The following is a 16,295-nucleotide window of genomic DNA, read 5'->3' on the forward strand; positions in this document are numbered from 1 at the left end:
GGCTACAGGGAACCAGGCAGAGGGCCTTCTCGGTAGTGGCGCCCACCCTGTGGAACGCCCTTCCAGCAGATGTCAAAGCGATAAACAACTACCTGGCATTCAGAAGACATCTTAAGGCAGCCCTGTTCAGGGAAGTTTTTAACGTGTGATATTTTACGGTCCAAGATGGTTGATACTGGGGGAGGCAATCTTTTAGGTACCTGGATTCCAAGCTATTTTGGAGTTTGCATGCAAGTACTAATGACTTGGGATGTGGGTGGCGCTGTGGGTTAAACCACAGAGCCTAGGATTTGCCGATCAGAAGGTCGGTGGTTCGAATCCCCGTGACAGGGTGAACCTAGCAGTTCAAAAGCACGTAAAAGTGCAAGTAGATAAATAGGTACCGCTCCGGCGGGAAGGTAAACAGCATTTCCGTGCACTGCTCTGGTTCACCAGAAGCGGCTTAGTCATACTGGCCACATGACCCAGAAGCTGTATGCCGGCTCCCTCGGCTAATAAAGCGAGATGAGTGCCCCACCCCAGAGTCAGTCACAACTGGATCTAATGGTCAGGGGTCCCTTTACCTTTACCTTTACTAATGACTTGAATTGGGCCCAGAAACTCACTGGACAAATGAAGCTTGTGCTCTTAAAAAGAAAACCTTATATTAAAAAGAAGCTGTGCTATGGCATTTTCTAATGGTGAACTCCACCCCTGAGCCACTGCTAGAGTATTTCTCTTCTCCCCCTGGAGAAATTTAGTGAAATGATCCTCCTGATTTCTCTGACACCAACAGGGTGGAAAACTTTTGAGATGCTGCTTACACATAGCTCTAATGTTTTGGCAACAACCCTTCCCACAGCCTTTCTGTCTGTGACAAGTTAGCATGTCAAGAAGAAAGACTCAGCCTTAACCTTCTCTCCCATGTGCCTGGCATTATGAAGAAAGAAAGCTTCCAAGTACATGGCTCCTTCTGCTACATTCTGAAGTGATTCCAGGAGAGCTACACCATGTAGCAGTTCGAAACCTCTCTCATTCACGCAAGAGAGAGGATCAAAATAGAACTACAGGAAAAGTGAAAAGACAGGTAAACAAGGAAATTGGTTCCCAACATGTTTTGAGATACTCTCAAAAAATGCATGCTTTTGTTTTGTTCCCAGATTTCCCTTGGGTTCAAATCTCTAAATGCAGTGGAAGCCAACTTGCGCAGTTGTCTACTTTCCTGTTTTTAAATGTCTAAATCTCTCTCTTGCTAGGAAAACCCATCTTAGGTTTCCTGTATTTGAGAATGCAATCCAAAAACCTTCCTCCATGCCTGTCTCTCCATTATGATCATACTCAAAAGTCAAGGGCACAACCCTAATTTCCAAAATAGATCTGATTGAAGATGGGGGGGGCAGTGCCCTTATGCCCCCTCTCTCAGACTTACTCACCAAAATGTCACACCTAGCCAGCCAGCCAACCAACCAACCAACCAACCAACAAAGGGTTACTCACTTGGTCTGATGTTTGGACCCCTTCAGGTGTGCGTGATACTGTTCTATGGAGTTTAGAGTGACATTGCAGATGTTACAGGTATAGCTCCGCTTAAGACCTGTGGACAGAATGCATCAGAATTAGTTGCACTGTGTTATACTCACAGTGAATTATGGCAACATTTTGCACACACTCTTTGTCTGGCTTTCTGAGCGGCTATTTTGAGCTACAGATCTGCACAAACCTCTGCAAATACATTCAGAACAAGCCAATCTGCCCTTTGCTAATTTTTAGGATCTTCAGATTGATCTGTATATGACACAAATTGACCTGATTTGGTTCATGATTTGACCAAACACAACGCACATCCCGAGTTTTATATCCCACTGCTCTCATACTTAAATCCTTCCATTGAAGCTTAATGGTGCTCAGTTGTGACTGATGATTCCCAAAATGTATAATCTTACATTATGTCTCCCCATTGCTGCAACAGATGGTTCTGCAGCCATTATCAGCTTAACATATGTTACAGTGAATGCCTGAAATTTGGTGACAATCCCAGACAAATTTTATAAATGTCTAAAAACTGACAAGATTCAGAAGTAAATGTTGACAGTCACCTAAAATGTGATTGTCACCATTCACTTGCATATAGGTCTGAAAAGCAGGGAATAGTGTCCATTTGCACATGCTCAGAAAATTCATTTTGGACACTGCATCATAATACATGTTATTATTAGAAATTTGGCTGTGTTTATTAGCATGAATTCACATACTGGAATGATATCACCTGACAAACTCTTGTCTGGTCAACTACTTAACAAAGGAATGTTAATATTCCTTAATGGTCTGACATCTCTGTCCAGTCTGTAAAAACAGAGCTGTGTGAACATTTTGAAATTTCTTTTTTGACCATTTGTGAAATGAACAAGAATGCAATGAAACCCTCCAGATTTATTTATTTTTTGAGGAGGGGGGTATGTTACAGGTATAGCTCCGCTTAAGACCTGTGGACAGAATGCATCAGAATTAGTTGCACTGTGTTATACTCACAGTGAATTATGGCAACATTTTGCACACACTCTTTGTCTGACTTAACTGTAGGAGGTGGCTAAGGCTTCTGTTTTCCTCCCTTGCTATTTCAACTTTTGAAAAAGCTTCTCATGGGATAATGAATGTTCTCTCTGCAGCTTCCCATAGATCACACTTCATGGAACACCTTGGGGACTGATGTAGGGATGTGGGAGAACATTACCAAAAAATGGAAAAAGGAGTAGAAATGGTTTCTTCATCCCATGACCAGAATGGGAATCAATCCAGCTGCTGTTTTCATTCCACAAATGATATGTAATTGATTCCCTCCCCCCACTGGATTGCATCATTTGCATTGAAATTAATGGGGTGGAATGCCAATATAATTTGTGCAATTTTGTCACAGCAGACAGTGAGACAAATAATGTTGTTTTTGGCAGAAAACAGAGGACAGCGGAATGGAAACAGTGCTTCGTGTGACACAAGGTGGGATGGAAAATGACACCTTCTTGCATCCCTTGAATGATACCACAGTATGTTGCTCCCAAGGTATCCCAATAAATGCAGTTAGTAATGTGAGGCTCTCTCTGCAGCATCTCTTTGGTCACACCTTCTGGGGAGACCTGTAAGATCAGCAATAACTGCCTCCCAAAATCTTTGGGGAATTTTCTCTCACCTCCAAAAAGCAGTAGAAAATAGCAAGATAACACACACATTTCCACAGGGAGACTATTTTCACAAAACTGGGGGGGGGGGGATTGGTCCAACCCAGAGGGAAAGTGACAACTATGAATTTGGACAGAGACAGAGAGATGCAGACAGAGGCAGAATTTTCTGCTGGAGTTGGTTTTGACAATATAAAGCCCAGTGCTGCTTGCTTGCCGAAACAGTTATTTTGCTACCTGCCATAGATGTCTACTTGCTTCCATGGTGCTCTGCACCTCTGATTGTACATAAACCAGATATTATAAAGCACCACAAGTCTCCACTGTTTTCTCACTCCATGAAATCAAAACTCAGCAGCAAGCAACAACCTCACTGCTCAGGGGGATGGGTAGCATGTAACAGTATTATCACAACTAATGGTTTAAATAATGAATTGTGTTAGGGATGGGGAACCTTTTTCACCTGAAGGACCATATTCCTTTCTGAGCAGCCTTCCAGTAGCCGCATGGTTCTGGTGGGCAGAGACAAAACTGGAGTCCCAAAAAACCCCAACATTTCCAAATGGACTGGAAAAACCTTAATTTTTATTTTATTTATTAAGATAATTTCTACATCTCTAAGTGGAGTACAGAAAACTAAATCAACAATAGACAATCAAAATAATGAATGTTACAAAAAAAAACATTTAACACAAATTACTAATAAATTAATCTGTATATAACATTTCCTTCTACTGCTTAAGTGTCTCTCAACCCAGCACCCCTCAGCATCCTGGCTTTCAGGACTCCATGCCTCCATGCTGGCTCTCACTGAGGGCCCAAACAAACTCACAAATCACCCCCCCAAATCTCACAATGAAGGAAGTTCCTGAAACCTGCTGACATCACCTACATAGGTTTGTTTTTAATGGACTGGTACCCAAGTGGATGCAGCTTCCTCAGTTGCATGGCGAGTTCCCACCTCCCACCAGTAGAAATAAAGACACGTGACACAGATATTTAAGGTTAATGGGCGAAATTAGGCCACAACTTTATTGGTTACAGGTAAAGAGTGGTATTGGCTTAGGCATTGGTCCTATCAGACTACCCAGCTTCAGCCTGCTTGCTTGAAGACCGGGAAGGGTTAACACCAGCAGGGGGAGCCCTGCTGATGCACATCAACTAGGGACTCCCCCAGGGTCACCGCTCAGGGGTGCACTTTAGACCCTGGCCTCCATAGGCTTCGGACGAGGCCACGCCCCCTGGAATCCTTTACCGGACTACTCTTCAATATTTGGGGGAGGTGATGGCACTCCTCCCCCCCAACAGATCTGCATAACAATACCCCTACCAATGCCTACTGTTCGCGCGGGGGCTGAAGCCAGCCTCTGTGCGTGTGTTGGGGGCGTGAGCCCGCAACACCACCTCCTCCTTATGTCGGAAGTGGCTTTTCCCAACAGTTCAGTTGCACCCCACATGGAGACAGTTTTATTTGTTAAATAATTTTTTATTAATTTTTCATTAATAGCAATCCAATATAAGCCACATTAATACAATACCAAATCACAATACAATAATAATAATAATAATAATAATAATAATAATAATAATAATAATAATAATAATAATTTATTTATACCCCGCCCATCTGGCTGGGTTTCCCCAGCCACTCTGGGCGGCTTCCAGAAGAATATTAAAATACTGTGTTACAGCAAACATTAAAAGCTTCCCTAAAAAGGACTGCCTTCAGATGTCTTCTAAAAGTCTGGTAGTTGTTGTTCTCTTTGACATCTGCTGGAAGGGCGTTCCACAGGGAGGGCGCCACTACCAAGAAGGCCCTCTGTCTGGTTCCCTGTAACTTGGCTTCTCGCAATGAGGGAACTGCCAGAAGGCCCTTGGTGCTGGACCTCAGCGTCCGGGCAGAACGATGGGGGTGGAGACGCTCCTTCAGATATACTGGACCGAGGCTGTTTAGGGCTTTAAAGGTCAGCACCAACACTTTGAATTGTGCTCGGAAACGTACTGGGAGCCAATGTAGGTCTTTCAAGACCGGTGTTATATGGTCTCGGCGGCCGCTCCCAGTCACCAGTCTGGCTGCTGCATTCTGGATTAGTTGTAGTTTCTGGGTCACCTTCAAAGGTAGCCCCACGTAGAGCGCATTGCGGTAGTCCAAGCAGGAGATAACCAGAGCATGCACCACTCTGGCGAGGCAGTCCACGGGCAGATAGGGTCTCAGCCTACGTACCAGATGGAGCTGGTACACAGCTGCTCTGGACACGGATTTAACCTGTGCCTCCATGGACAGCTGTGAGTCCAAAATGGCTCCCAGGCTGCGCACCTGGTCCTTCAGGGGCACAGTTATCCCATTCAGGACCAGGGAATCCTCCACACCTGCCCGCCTCCTGTCCCTCAGAAACAGTACTTCTGTCTTGTCAGGATTCAATCTCAATCTATTTGCCGCCATCCATCCTCCAACCGCCTCCAGACACTCACACAGGACCTTCACCGCCTTCACTGGTTCTGATTTGAAAGAGAGGTAGAGCTGGGTATCATCCGCATACTGATGAACACCCAGCCCAAACCCCCTGATGATCTCTCCCAGCGGCTGCATGTAGATGTTGAAAAGCATGGGGGAGAGGACAGAACCCTAGGCACCCCACAAGTGAGAGCCCAGGGGTCTGAACACTCATCCCCCACCACCACTTTCTGAACACAGCCCAGGAGGAAGGAGCAGAACCACTGTATGACAGTGCCCCCAGCTCCCAGCCCCTCAAGACAGTCCAGAAGGATGTTATGGTCGATGGTGTCAAAGTCCGCTGAGAGATCCAGCAGAACTAGGAAACAGCTCTCACCTTTGTCCCTAGCCCGCCAGAGATCATCAACCAGTGCAACCAAGGCAGTTTCAGCCCCGACATGAGGCCTGAATCCCGACTGGAAGGGATCCAAATGGTCCGCTTCTTCCAGGCGTGCCTGGAGTTGTTCAGCAACCACTCGCTCAATCACCTTGCCCAAGAATGGAAGATTTGAGACTGGGCGATAGTTGGCCATCGTGGCCGCATCTAAAGATGGTTTTTTAAGAAGCGGTTTAATAACCGCCTCTTTCATCGGGTCTGGGAAGGCTCCCTCACAGAGGGAAGCATTCACCACCCCACGAAGCCCATTGCCCAGCCCTTCCCGGCTAGCTTTTATAAGCCAGGATGGGCAAGGATCAAGGAGACAGGTGGTTGGTTTCACTCGTCCAAGCAGCCTGTCCACATCCTCGGAGGTAACAGATTGGAATTGATCCCACGCAATTTGACTAGACAGGACTCTAGCACTCTCCCGCCCCGGCCCTGCTCCCACAGTGGAATCTACCTCTTCCCGAATCTGAGCGACTTTATCTGCAAAAAAACTTTGCAAGATCATTGCAGGAGATCATGTGGCACGTACTGGGCCCCGATATAGCAGATGGTTCCGCTAAATTGCGGACCACCTGAAAAAGTCTCCTGCTGCTGTTTTCTGCAGATGCAATAGAGGCGGTGAAGAAAGCCTTCTTTGCCGTCGCTACCGCCACTTGGTAGGCTTGACATTGAGCTCTAACCTGTGTCCAGTCAGCTTCAGAATGGGTCATCCGCCACCGGTGCTCTAGCTGTCTCAACGATTGTTTCGTTGCCCTCAGATCCGTGGAAAACCACGGGGTTGTCCGGGCTCCATGCAATCGGAGAGGGCGCTTCGGAGCCAAACAGTCAATAGCCCTGGTTAACTCCACATTCCAGCGGCAGCTAAAAAAGCCAATGCAATTCTGGGCTGCATCAATAGGAGCATAGCATCTAGATCAAGGGAAGTAATAGTGCCACTGTATTCTGCTCTGGTCAGACCTCACCTGGAGTACTGTGTCCAGTTCTGGGCTCCACAATTCAAGAAGGACATTGACAAACTGGAACGTGTCCAGAGGAGGGCAACCAAAATGGTCAAAGGCCTGGAAATGATGCCTTATGAGGAACGGCTAAGGGAGCTGGGCATGTTTAGCCTGGAGAAGAGGAGGTTAAGGGGTTATATGATAGCCATGTTCAAATATATAAAAGGATGTCACATAGAGGAGGGAGAAAGGTTGTTTTCTGCTGCTCCAGAGAAGCGGACACGGAGCAATGGATCCAAACTACAAGAAAGAAGATTCCACCTAAACATTAGGAAGAACTTCCTGACAGTAAGAGCTGTTCAACAGTGGAATTTGCTGCCAAGGAGTGTGGTGGAGTCTCCTTTTTTGAAGGTCTTTAAGCAGAGGCTTGACAACCATATGTCAGGAGTACTCTGATGGTCTTTCCTGCTTGGCAGGGGGTTGGACTCGATGGCCCTTGTGGTCTCTTCCAACTCTGTGATTCTATGATTCTATGATTCTATGAAGTTGCCATCCTACCCTTGCTCACTTGCTTGGGCCAGAAATGCACGCAGGTTTGCAGACAAAGAGGCAAAAATACCCCCCTTTCTTTTCTTAAAAAAGCAAGAACTAGGAGGAGTTGGCCTGATGCATTGAAGTGAGCAGAATTAAGGCTCCCCCTCAGAACCACAAAATTCACCAGCCAGAGCCAAGTGCAAAAGAGCTGTTCGACAATGGAATGGTCTCCCTCAGGAGGTGGCAGACTCTTGTTCTTGGAGGTTTTTAAGCAGAGGTTGGATGGCCACCTGACATGGATGCTTTAGCTGAGATCACCGCATTGCAGGGGGTTGGACTAGATGACCCCCAGGGTCCCTTCCAACTGTACGATTCTATGATTCTATGCACAAGTTGAACAAAAACAAAAAAAAAACAAAAAAAAGAGTGCCTCTGAGAAGCATCTGATACTAGGAATTGGTTCTCAGTACCAGAAGTGGCTTGACCTGAGTGTTATTTCATACAAATTCCCATTCCAGAATCATATTTTGGGTGGGAAAGGATATTTTGTTGTTGCTATTGTTAAACAACTAGGAGTTAGAAGCAGGGATGGGGAACCTCTACATTTTCCATTACACTGCTACTTACAGCACCCACAAAGTTTGTCCCATGATCAGTAAATAATTAATCCCATTTTCATTCCTGTATTTTCCAATATTAAATTTATTGTTTGCTCCCAATAGCTGCATACTTTAATAGCTCTAAACAGTCAGCTTGTTTCTTTGGTTTTTGTTTTTAATTGGGAGAACATGGGTCTCCTGCTAAAAGTGTCTCTGGATACTGACATTGCAGATCTCAGATTTAGCTTTTAAATCTCACTTTTTTCCTGCTCTTTTTTGGTAATGGAGTGATCTAGGCCAGAAAATGGGGCATTTGCTCTGTTCACAAAATCTTTTATTTTGGAAATCAGTTGCTTCTGGCAGAGCAATAACAACACTTTGTGCTTATATAACACCTTTCACTGGAGGCCTTCAAAAGGGCTTGGATACACGCATCTCTGAGAACCTTTGTGGCCTATCAGGTTGATGCTGGAGTTTAGAACTGTTGCCTGCTTCTGAGCACACAAGGAAGGAGCAGGCCTTTGGCACTCAAACATTGGTAAGTAGAATTCATAAGGCTACTTTTTATTCAGATGTGAGCCTTTACCTGTCCGAATACAGGCATAAGGATCTCCAAAAACCTTCTGTGCCACCGGGGCCTTTGGGGCCCTCCCCTGAGAAACCAAAGTGTTAAGTCGTGGGTTGACATAGCAGCCGGCACAGCGATTTCTTCAAGTAGCTCTTTATTTTGGTAAGCTGGAGTAGAACTGACTGCGAACAGCTCAGCCGGCCTGTATTTATAGGCAGCCGGCTGTCAACATTGTAACCACAACAGCCCAGAGTTCCCGCCTAAAATAACTGGCGCGGACCTGAGTGAAAACTATCTACAGACCTGAGTGAAAACTATATACAGTATCCCCCTGTTGGCCCAGGGTGAAACTACACTACATAACACCCCTCCCCACCGAGATAAGGCGTTAGTTACAATCGTAATGGTTTCCTTATATACAGCACTACGCGTAATGGTTCAATTAGGCACAAAAGCATATCGGTTACATTTCCCATACTTAGACCAACAGTGATACCTGTCCAACAACATAGTCCTTTAAATATGTTGGGCGCTTGGAAACTCTGCCAGACCGCCGGGGACTGGTAGCCAAGTCCGGAGGGCCACACAGTTCTCGCTGAGGCTGTGGTGCGACCCTAGGTGGCGTTGGAACCAACTCCCCTGGATCCGCTGCTGTGGGTGGAGCCTCCGCAAGTGGAGTGGTCTGAGTCTGTTCTGAAACGGCTTGGTTCGGCTCCACGCTGGCAGTTTGCGAGGGAGGAGTAGGTGGGGCCTCGCCATCTGTACGTGTCTCTTCTGGAGCCGCAAGCGCAGTTGGGGGCACCTCGGTAGTGTCCAAGTCCCCAACCCTGCGCCTAAGCTGGTCTATGTGCCGTCGCCACAAGCGTCCGTCTTCGAGTGCCACCTGGTACGAGCGAGGTCCAGTGACTCCCACTACTGTGGCTGGCACCCAAGGGATGTCCCCCACATAGTTCCGGGCAAAGACCTGGTTTCCTGGGACAAATGACCGTGGTGCGTTGGCACAGCCTGGGGGTTCAGCCACGGCAAAGTCTGGGTGTAGCCGGTCGAGCGGTGACCTGAGGCGGCGGCCCATAAGCAGTTCAGCAGGACTCCTCCCTGTGGCCGCATGAGGGGTGATGTGTTGCACGAACAAGTATTTGGTGACCCGCTCATGCCAGTCTCCCCAGTCCAGGCGCGCCAGTGCCTCTTTTGTCGAGCGCACCATTCTTTCCGCTTGCCCGTTGCTGGATGGATGAAAGGGTGCCGTTAGGGCATGGCGGATGCCCAGTCCCAAAAGATACCGCTCAAACGTGCCTGACGTGAACTGCGGTCCGTTGTCAGAGACAAGGACATCAGGACACCCATGCGTTGCAAACAGGCCTCGCAGCACCCGGATGACAGCTTCGGTAGTGGTGGAGGGCATCAGGGCGACCTCCAGCCATTTGGAATAGGCGTCCACCACTACCATAAAGGTCCGGCCGTGAAAGGGGCCAGCCAGATCGATGTGCACCCTCGACCAGGGTGTCTTTGGCGTCTCCCAGGTGTGTCCCTTAGCTGCCGGTGGTGCAGGCCTCGACTCCTGGCACGCTTGACAGGCGGACACCCAGGCAGTGATGGCATCGTCCATATTAGGCCACCAGACGTAACACCGAGCCAACGCCTTCATTTTGACAATTCCCGGGTGGCCAACGTGCAGAGCCTCCAGGACACGCTGACGGAGTCCCTGGGGAATCACGACGCGGTCTCCCCACAGCAGACAGCCGCGATGAGCTGAGAGTTCATGTTGTCTGGTTGCGAAGGGCTGGAACTCCGATGCAAAAGGCCCTTGTGGCCACCCCCTCCACACCCAGTTGAGCACCCGGCTGATGGTGCGATCCTGGGCAGATGCGGAGGCCACAGTGGCAGCCGATACAGGCGCTGCCGGAAGATCCTCAATCAGAAGGAGCGATGAAGCTGGAGCCGGGTCTTCCACAAATGCTGGAAGAGGGCAACGGCTGAGGGCGTCGGCATGGCCCATCGATTTCCCCGGGCGATGGATGAGCCGGTAGTGGTAGGCAGCCAGGAAAACAGTCCATCGCAGCATGCGTGGTGAGAGGACCGGTGGAGTTGGACGATCACCGGCGAGGAGGCCCAGGAGTGGCTTGTGGTCAGTGATGAGGTCAAAAGTCCTGCCATAGAGGTATTCATGGAACCTCTTCACTCCAGCCACAAGTGCCAATGCCTCCTTGTCGAGCTGGCTGTAATTCCGTTCCGTCGGAGATAGTGTCCTGGAAAAGTAGGCGAGTGGTGCTTCTCTTCCATCTGGAAAACGGTGACTAAGGACAGCACCGATGCCAAAAGGTGAGGCGTCGCAGGCAAGGACCAGCGGCCTGGATTCACTGTACTGTACCAGCACACTGTCTGAAGAAAGGAGAGCCTTGACCGCGTTGAAGGCCGCCGTCTCCCGATGACCCCAGGCCCAAGGCGTCTTAGTGCTAAGGAGTCGGTGAAGAGGCTCAGCCACTGTGGCTTTGTGGGGCAGGAACATGTTATAAAAGTTCAGCAGCCCCAGGAATGCCTGCAACTCCGTTTTGTTCTTTGGGGTGGGGGCCTGCTGGATAGCGCGGATCTTGGATGTGGTTGGATGAAGACCGGAGGCATTGATAAGATAGCCCAGGAACTCTACCTGTGGAACGGCGATCTGGCACTTCTCCCTCTTTACCTTGAGCCCGGCCTCCTGGAACCTGGTCAGCACAGCACGGAGGCGCTCGAACAGCTGCTGGTGTGAGTCTGCAGACACCAAGACGTCATCAAAATATGGTACCACGCCCGGAAGCCCTTGCAGGAGACGCTCCATAAGGCTTTGGAAAATGCCAGGAGCCACACTCACCCCAAACTGCAACCGGCGGCAACGGAATGCCCCCCGGTGGGTGACGATCGTCTGGGCTTCAGCAGTGGCATCATCGACTGGCAGTTGTTGATAGGCTTGGGCAAGGTCCAGCTTAGCGAAGACCTTACCCTCACCCAGGGAATGCAGCAGGTGTTGGACAACAGGAACCGGATAAGCGTGCTGCTGAAGTGCCTTGTTGATCGTGCACTTGTAGTCAGCGCAGATTCTCACCGACCCATCTGGCTTGACAGGCGTGACGATGGGGGTTTCCCACTTTGCGTGGTCAACCGGCTCCAAAACTCCTTGGGCGATCAGTTTGTCCAGTTGTTCGTCCACCTTAACCTTGAGAGCAAAGGGAACCCGGCGTGGCTTTAGCTTGATGGGGGCGACTTGTGGATCAAGGCTAAAGGAGATGGGCGTACCTGTATATTGGCCCAAGGTGCCGTCAAAAACTTCGGCAAAGTCTTTGACCAGACCCTCAGTCTCTGCGTTAGAGATGCAGTTGATGCCGGTGACTTCCAGGCCGAGGGCATCAAACCAGTCTAGCCCTAGGAGGCTTGGCCGCTGACCTTCGACCACCACCAACCGGAGCAGGCCCGAAAAATCCTTGAAGGCGATCCGGAACCGGCCAACGCCTACCACGGGAATGCCGTTTCCCTGGTAGTCTCTCAGGTGTACGTGGTGAGAGTCGAGTTGCCTTTTGGACACTCTGGGTACCAGTCTTTTGATGGTGCTCCATGACACGATGGACAGGGCAGACCCGGTGTCGATCTCCATGTCACATGAAGCTCCTTCAATGAGCACCGTGACGTTCAGCTTGCGTCGCGTAGGCGAGTCGGTTTGGCCAATCGTGGTTCCAGACGGGCAGCGGCAGTTGGTGAGAGCGAAACAACTTTCCTTGGCAGACTGGAGTGAAGACTTGGACTTGCGAGTCGATGAAGGGGGGGTGTCAGGCGGAGCCGATCGGCAGACCTTAGCGATGTGGCCCCTTCTGGAACACTTCCTACAGATGGCGTCTCTGAATCGACACTTGGCACGGGAATGGTTGCCTCCGCAGCCAGCACATTCCGGTTGGCCCTTGGACTTCTGTTGGAACTTCCTGCGCTCCCGCTTTGTCTGGTGCACGTCATCGTCTTCACTGGAGGATGCCTCCTCACTGCTGGCCTCTTCATGATGCACCGGAACTGGCTCCCTAGCAAGACGCGGGCTGCTAGGAAAGCCTCCTCAATGGCTTTCTGTAGCGTGAGGTCTGGCTTGGCTAGGAGACGCCGTTGCAGATGGATGTCCCGGACCCCGCAGACGATTCGATCCATCAGGGCATCGTCTAAGTCTCGGAACTCACAGTGCATTGCAGCCTGTCGCAGGGCGGTGGTGTAGTTGTTGATTGACTCCCCCTCTGCCTGGTTCCGGTGGTAGAACGCATGGCGGGCAGCAATCTTGGACGGCTTTGGTGCGTAGTGGTTGCGGAGCTTCTCTTGGATCGTGTCCCATGGTGTTGCCTGGACTGCTTCAGGCGCAACCAACGCTCGGGCCGTCTCAAACACCTCAGGCCCACAGAGGCTGAGGAATAGGCCCCGCTTCCGATCCTTTGATACTGCTGTCAGCTCGTTAGCTTGGAGGTAGCAGTCGAACCGAGCGAGGTAGGAGTCCCATGATTCAGAGGCTGGCGCAAACGGCGGTAGAGGCACAAGTGAAGCCATGATTCCGATGCCGGCGTGAAGGGCGATGGATGGAACACAGTGCTCTAGCCAGAACAGTCAGCTCTGAATTGGTTCTGCCCAGTGATTTCGCTCAGTGATTTTGCTCTGTGATTCAGCTCAGTGATTCAGCTCAGTTCAGAGGCTGGCCGCATCTGGCTGTGCTCTGATGTCCATCCATCCCATCCTCGTCGCCAGTGTTAAGTCGTGGGTTGACATAGCAGCCGGCACAGCGATTTCTTCAAGTAGCTCTTTATTTTGGTAAGCTGGAGTAGAACTGACTGCGAACAGCTCAGCCGGCCTGTATTTATAGGCAGCCGGCTGTCAACATTGTAACCACAACAGCCCAGAGTTCCCGCCTAAAATAACTGGCGCGGACCTGAGTGAAAACTATCTACAGACCTGAGTGAAAACTATATACAGTATCCCCCTGTTGGCCCAGGGTGAAACTACACTACATAACACAAAGGCATATCACTGCTCCATGCCTGGAAGCGGCCACCAGACCAAGGAATGTTGCAGGCCTGTGTGTCTTCAAGTCAGAGCACTGACCCTTCAAGGACCTGAGAGAGGTGTTTGGGAAGCAGAGGTTTAAAAGTGTTCAGTTTGCTCTCCATCTTTGTTGGAGCAATTTTTTCCCATGGACCTACCTGTGCTCAGGGGATATGACAGTCATGGTATGAAGGAAGTTTCCCTCCTTCTCTCATAGCTCTAGAACTTGTTGACATGCAATGAAGCTGAATGTTGGAAGGTTCAGAATTCTGAATCTTAAGAAATAGTGACAGCGAAGATTAGACAAACCATGGAGGAAAAGGCTATGGGACTGGGGGCACATTTGGAATTTTGAGAAGGTGCCAAGGGTGTCAGTTACAAAATGGCTGCCACCAGGGATGGAGCTTAAAAAAAATCTGCCACCTCCAAAAGTGGGAAAGAAAGAAAAGATATGGGAGCGTAATAGGGTTCAAATATGGAAAATCTTTTCAATTCACTTCTTTTCCAGACATTGCTATGTTTTGTAGTCTGTTGCTGTAGATGACAGCTAGAAAATAAAAGATCATTGAACCCAGGAATAATTCTGAACTACAACCGCTGGTCATACACACACTTGCACAGCAACACAGCATTGCCAGTGCCTGGGGTGTGCAGGCACACGTTGGATGGGGGATCTACCAGTCCAGCCCTTGCTGCCACCACTGCTGGACTGGCGCCACCCCCCACCGGAGCAAAGTGGGGCTGCACTCAGCTACCTGCCTGCCTGCACAGCGGGCAGCCTGCCCGGCAGATGCAACCCTTGGTGGGCAGAAAGGAGCACACAGAGGGGCTGTGCTGGTGTCACCTGTGTGGGGATGACTGGTTCACCCCCCACAGCCCCCCTGGCACCCCCATACTACACCTTTCCTGCACATGCATAGTCACAAATAAAAAGAAAAGGTTGGCAGACAAGAAAAAAGATACAGGAAATACAAACCATCCCTTAGAATACAAACAAACCATTGCTTAGTTCAGGAGTGAAGTGACAGAAAGTACTCATGGAAAGTCAAATAGAGTGCTGCTCCTTCCAGGTTTGGGTCAAACCAAATAGCATTACAAAGCTATGCATATAATATGCAATATTTTCTTACACTTGTAAACCAGTCATTTTGTTATTTTTTTCATTGAACAGAGCACTGTAAACCACATGTGTCATTGGAGTAATTTTAGAACCAGGTAAAAAAAAAATTGTTTTGCCCCTCCATCCTCCCCATCCCTGCTGACCTGTCCTGTATTTTGGCTGAACAAAGGTGGCAATCCCAGTAGCAGTTTCAACAATACTGGCCCAAACTAGTGTGATGTTTGAGGCTGAATGTCATGTACAAGTTCTGAAAATTGGAGGTGTATGAGATGAAGACATTAGTGTTTCTGCCTTTGCCCTGTGCTCTGCCCTCCCCAGACAAGTGGGGAGCAATCCATGCAGGGGGAAAGTGCTGATGGGAGCAAGGAGGCCTCTCAAAGGTGCCTTCAAACAGCAATAACTTCAGAACAATCAGGAAAAAGGTGGTCCTTGTCACCTTTTTCTGAGGGCCATAGGGTTAAATTGGTTTAATTTGTCAAGTAAAGCTGATTTGATCCACGGGAGACAATTTGAATATATGAAAACACATTTTAATAGGTGGGACTGACATTTCAGAGAACTTTTGTTTATTTTTTTAGACCTGGTATGCTACTCTGCTGGGGAATGTGTATACTTTATTGAGAGGTCTTTTGTTTCTGAAAGCAACCTCTGTTTAGATTTTTCTTACGAAATTTTAAGTTGTTTCATATTTTTCTCAGTATCTCTCAAAGGTTGTCTTCATTGTTTTGGTAACACGTGGTAAAGCAATTAAAATGCCGGTGATTCATCAAATAAAAAATATTTAATCAGTGGACAGCCTTTCAAATATCAATTGCCAGGATTTGAATATTCAGTGGGCATCTTCTGGAGGTGATGGCTTTGAAAAAAATATAGTAGATATAAAACTTTATTCCCCAAATCCACAGCTCAGTATAATATAAATGGTACACACACTTGTAAACTCAACAAACTACCTGTTTGTTGAATGGATTTGTTACCACCAGTATTTATTTATAACAATCTAGTGCTGTTGACACCCCATTTATGGGTGTTCACAGTGGGGGCAAGGGGAACAATTCCCCCTCCAATAAACCTTCGTGCCCAGATTCCCAGCTTTCATTAAGAAAAAGAAAAAGAGTAAGGTTCTATCATTCTTAGAATCTGAGATAGGAGACAAAATATACAAACACTTCTTGTGACAAATTAGCCTGTTCCCTTTCCAGTGTTTTACTCCACTCCCTCAAATAAATAAAATAAAATAAAATAAAATACCCCCACCCTGTAAAAATCCCTGCAGACATCCATGCCCCCCCCCCATTTCATATCACGGACAAACAGGACACCTTCCCTTTGCAGCAAACTGCTGGTGTTAAAATAATTTATCACTTTTGGTGGGAAAAAGAAATAACAGATTTCCCCTGTGTCTGCTTTTGTGTTTTGTTGTAAAATCACAGGTTTTGATCCAAATGCACTCCTGGAGGCTTAATGG

The 16,295-nt window shown here is 48.5% G+C and overlaps 1 protein-coding gene across 2 annotated transcripts in view; it reads right to left on the minus strand.

Annotated features, from left to right (window-relative positions):
- Positions 1–16,295, minus strand: part of ZMAT4 (zinc finger matrin-type 4) — a 252,599-nt gene that overhangs the window by 22,825 nt on the left and 213,479 nt on the right. For both annotated transcript variants that reach the window (XM_083514429.1, XM_083514430.1), the window contains exon 6: positions 1,477–1,573. In XM_083514429.1, coding sequence (XP_083370555.1) covers positions 1,477–1,573 — 97 coding nt within the window. The remainder of the gene's footprint in view (positions 1–1,476; positions 1,574–16,295) is intronic.

This window comes from Podarcis liolepis (genome assembly GCF_965112155.1).
Source record: "Podarcis liolepis genome assembly, chromosome: 7".
Lineage (NCBI taxonomy): Eukaryota > Metazoa > Chordata > Lepidosauria > Squamata > Lacertidae > Podarcis > Podarcis liolepis.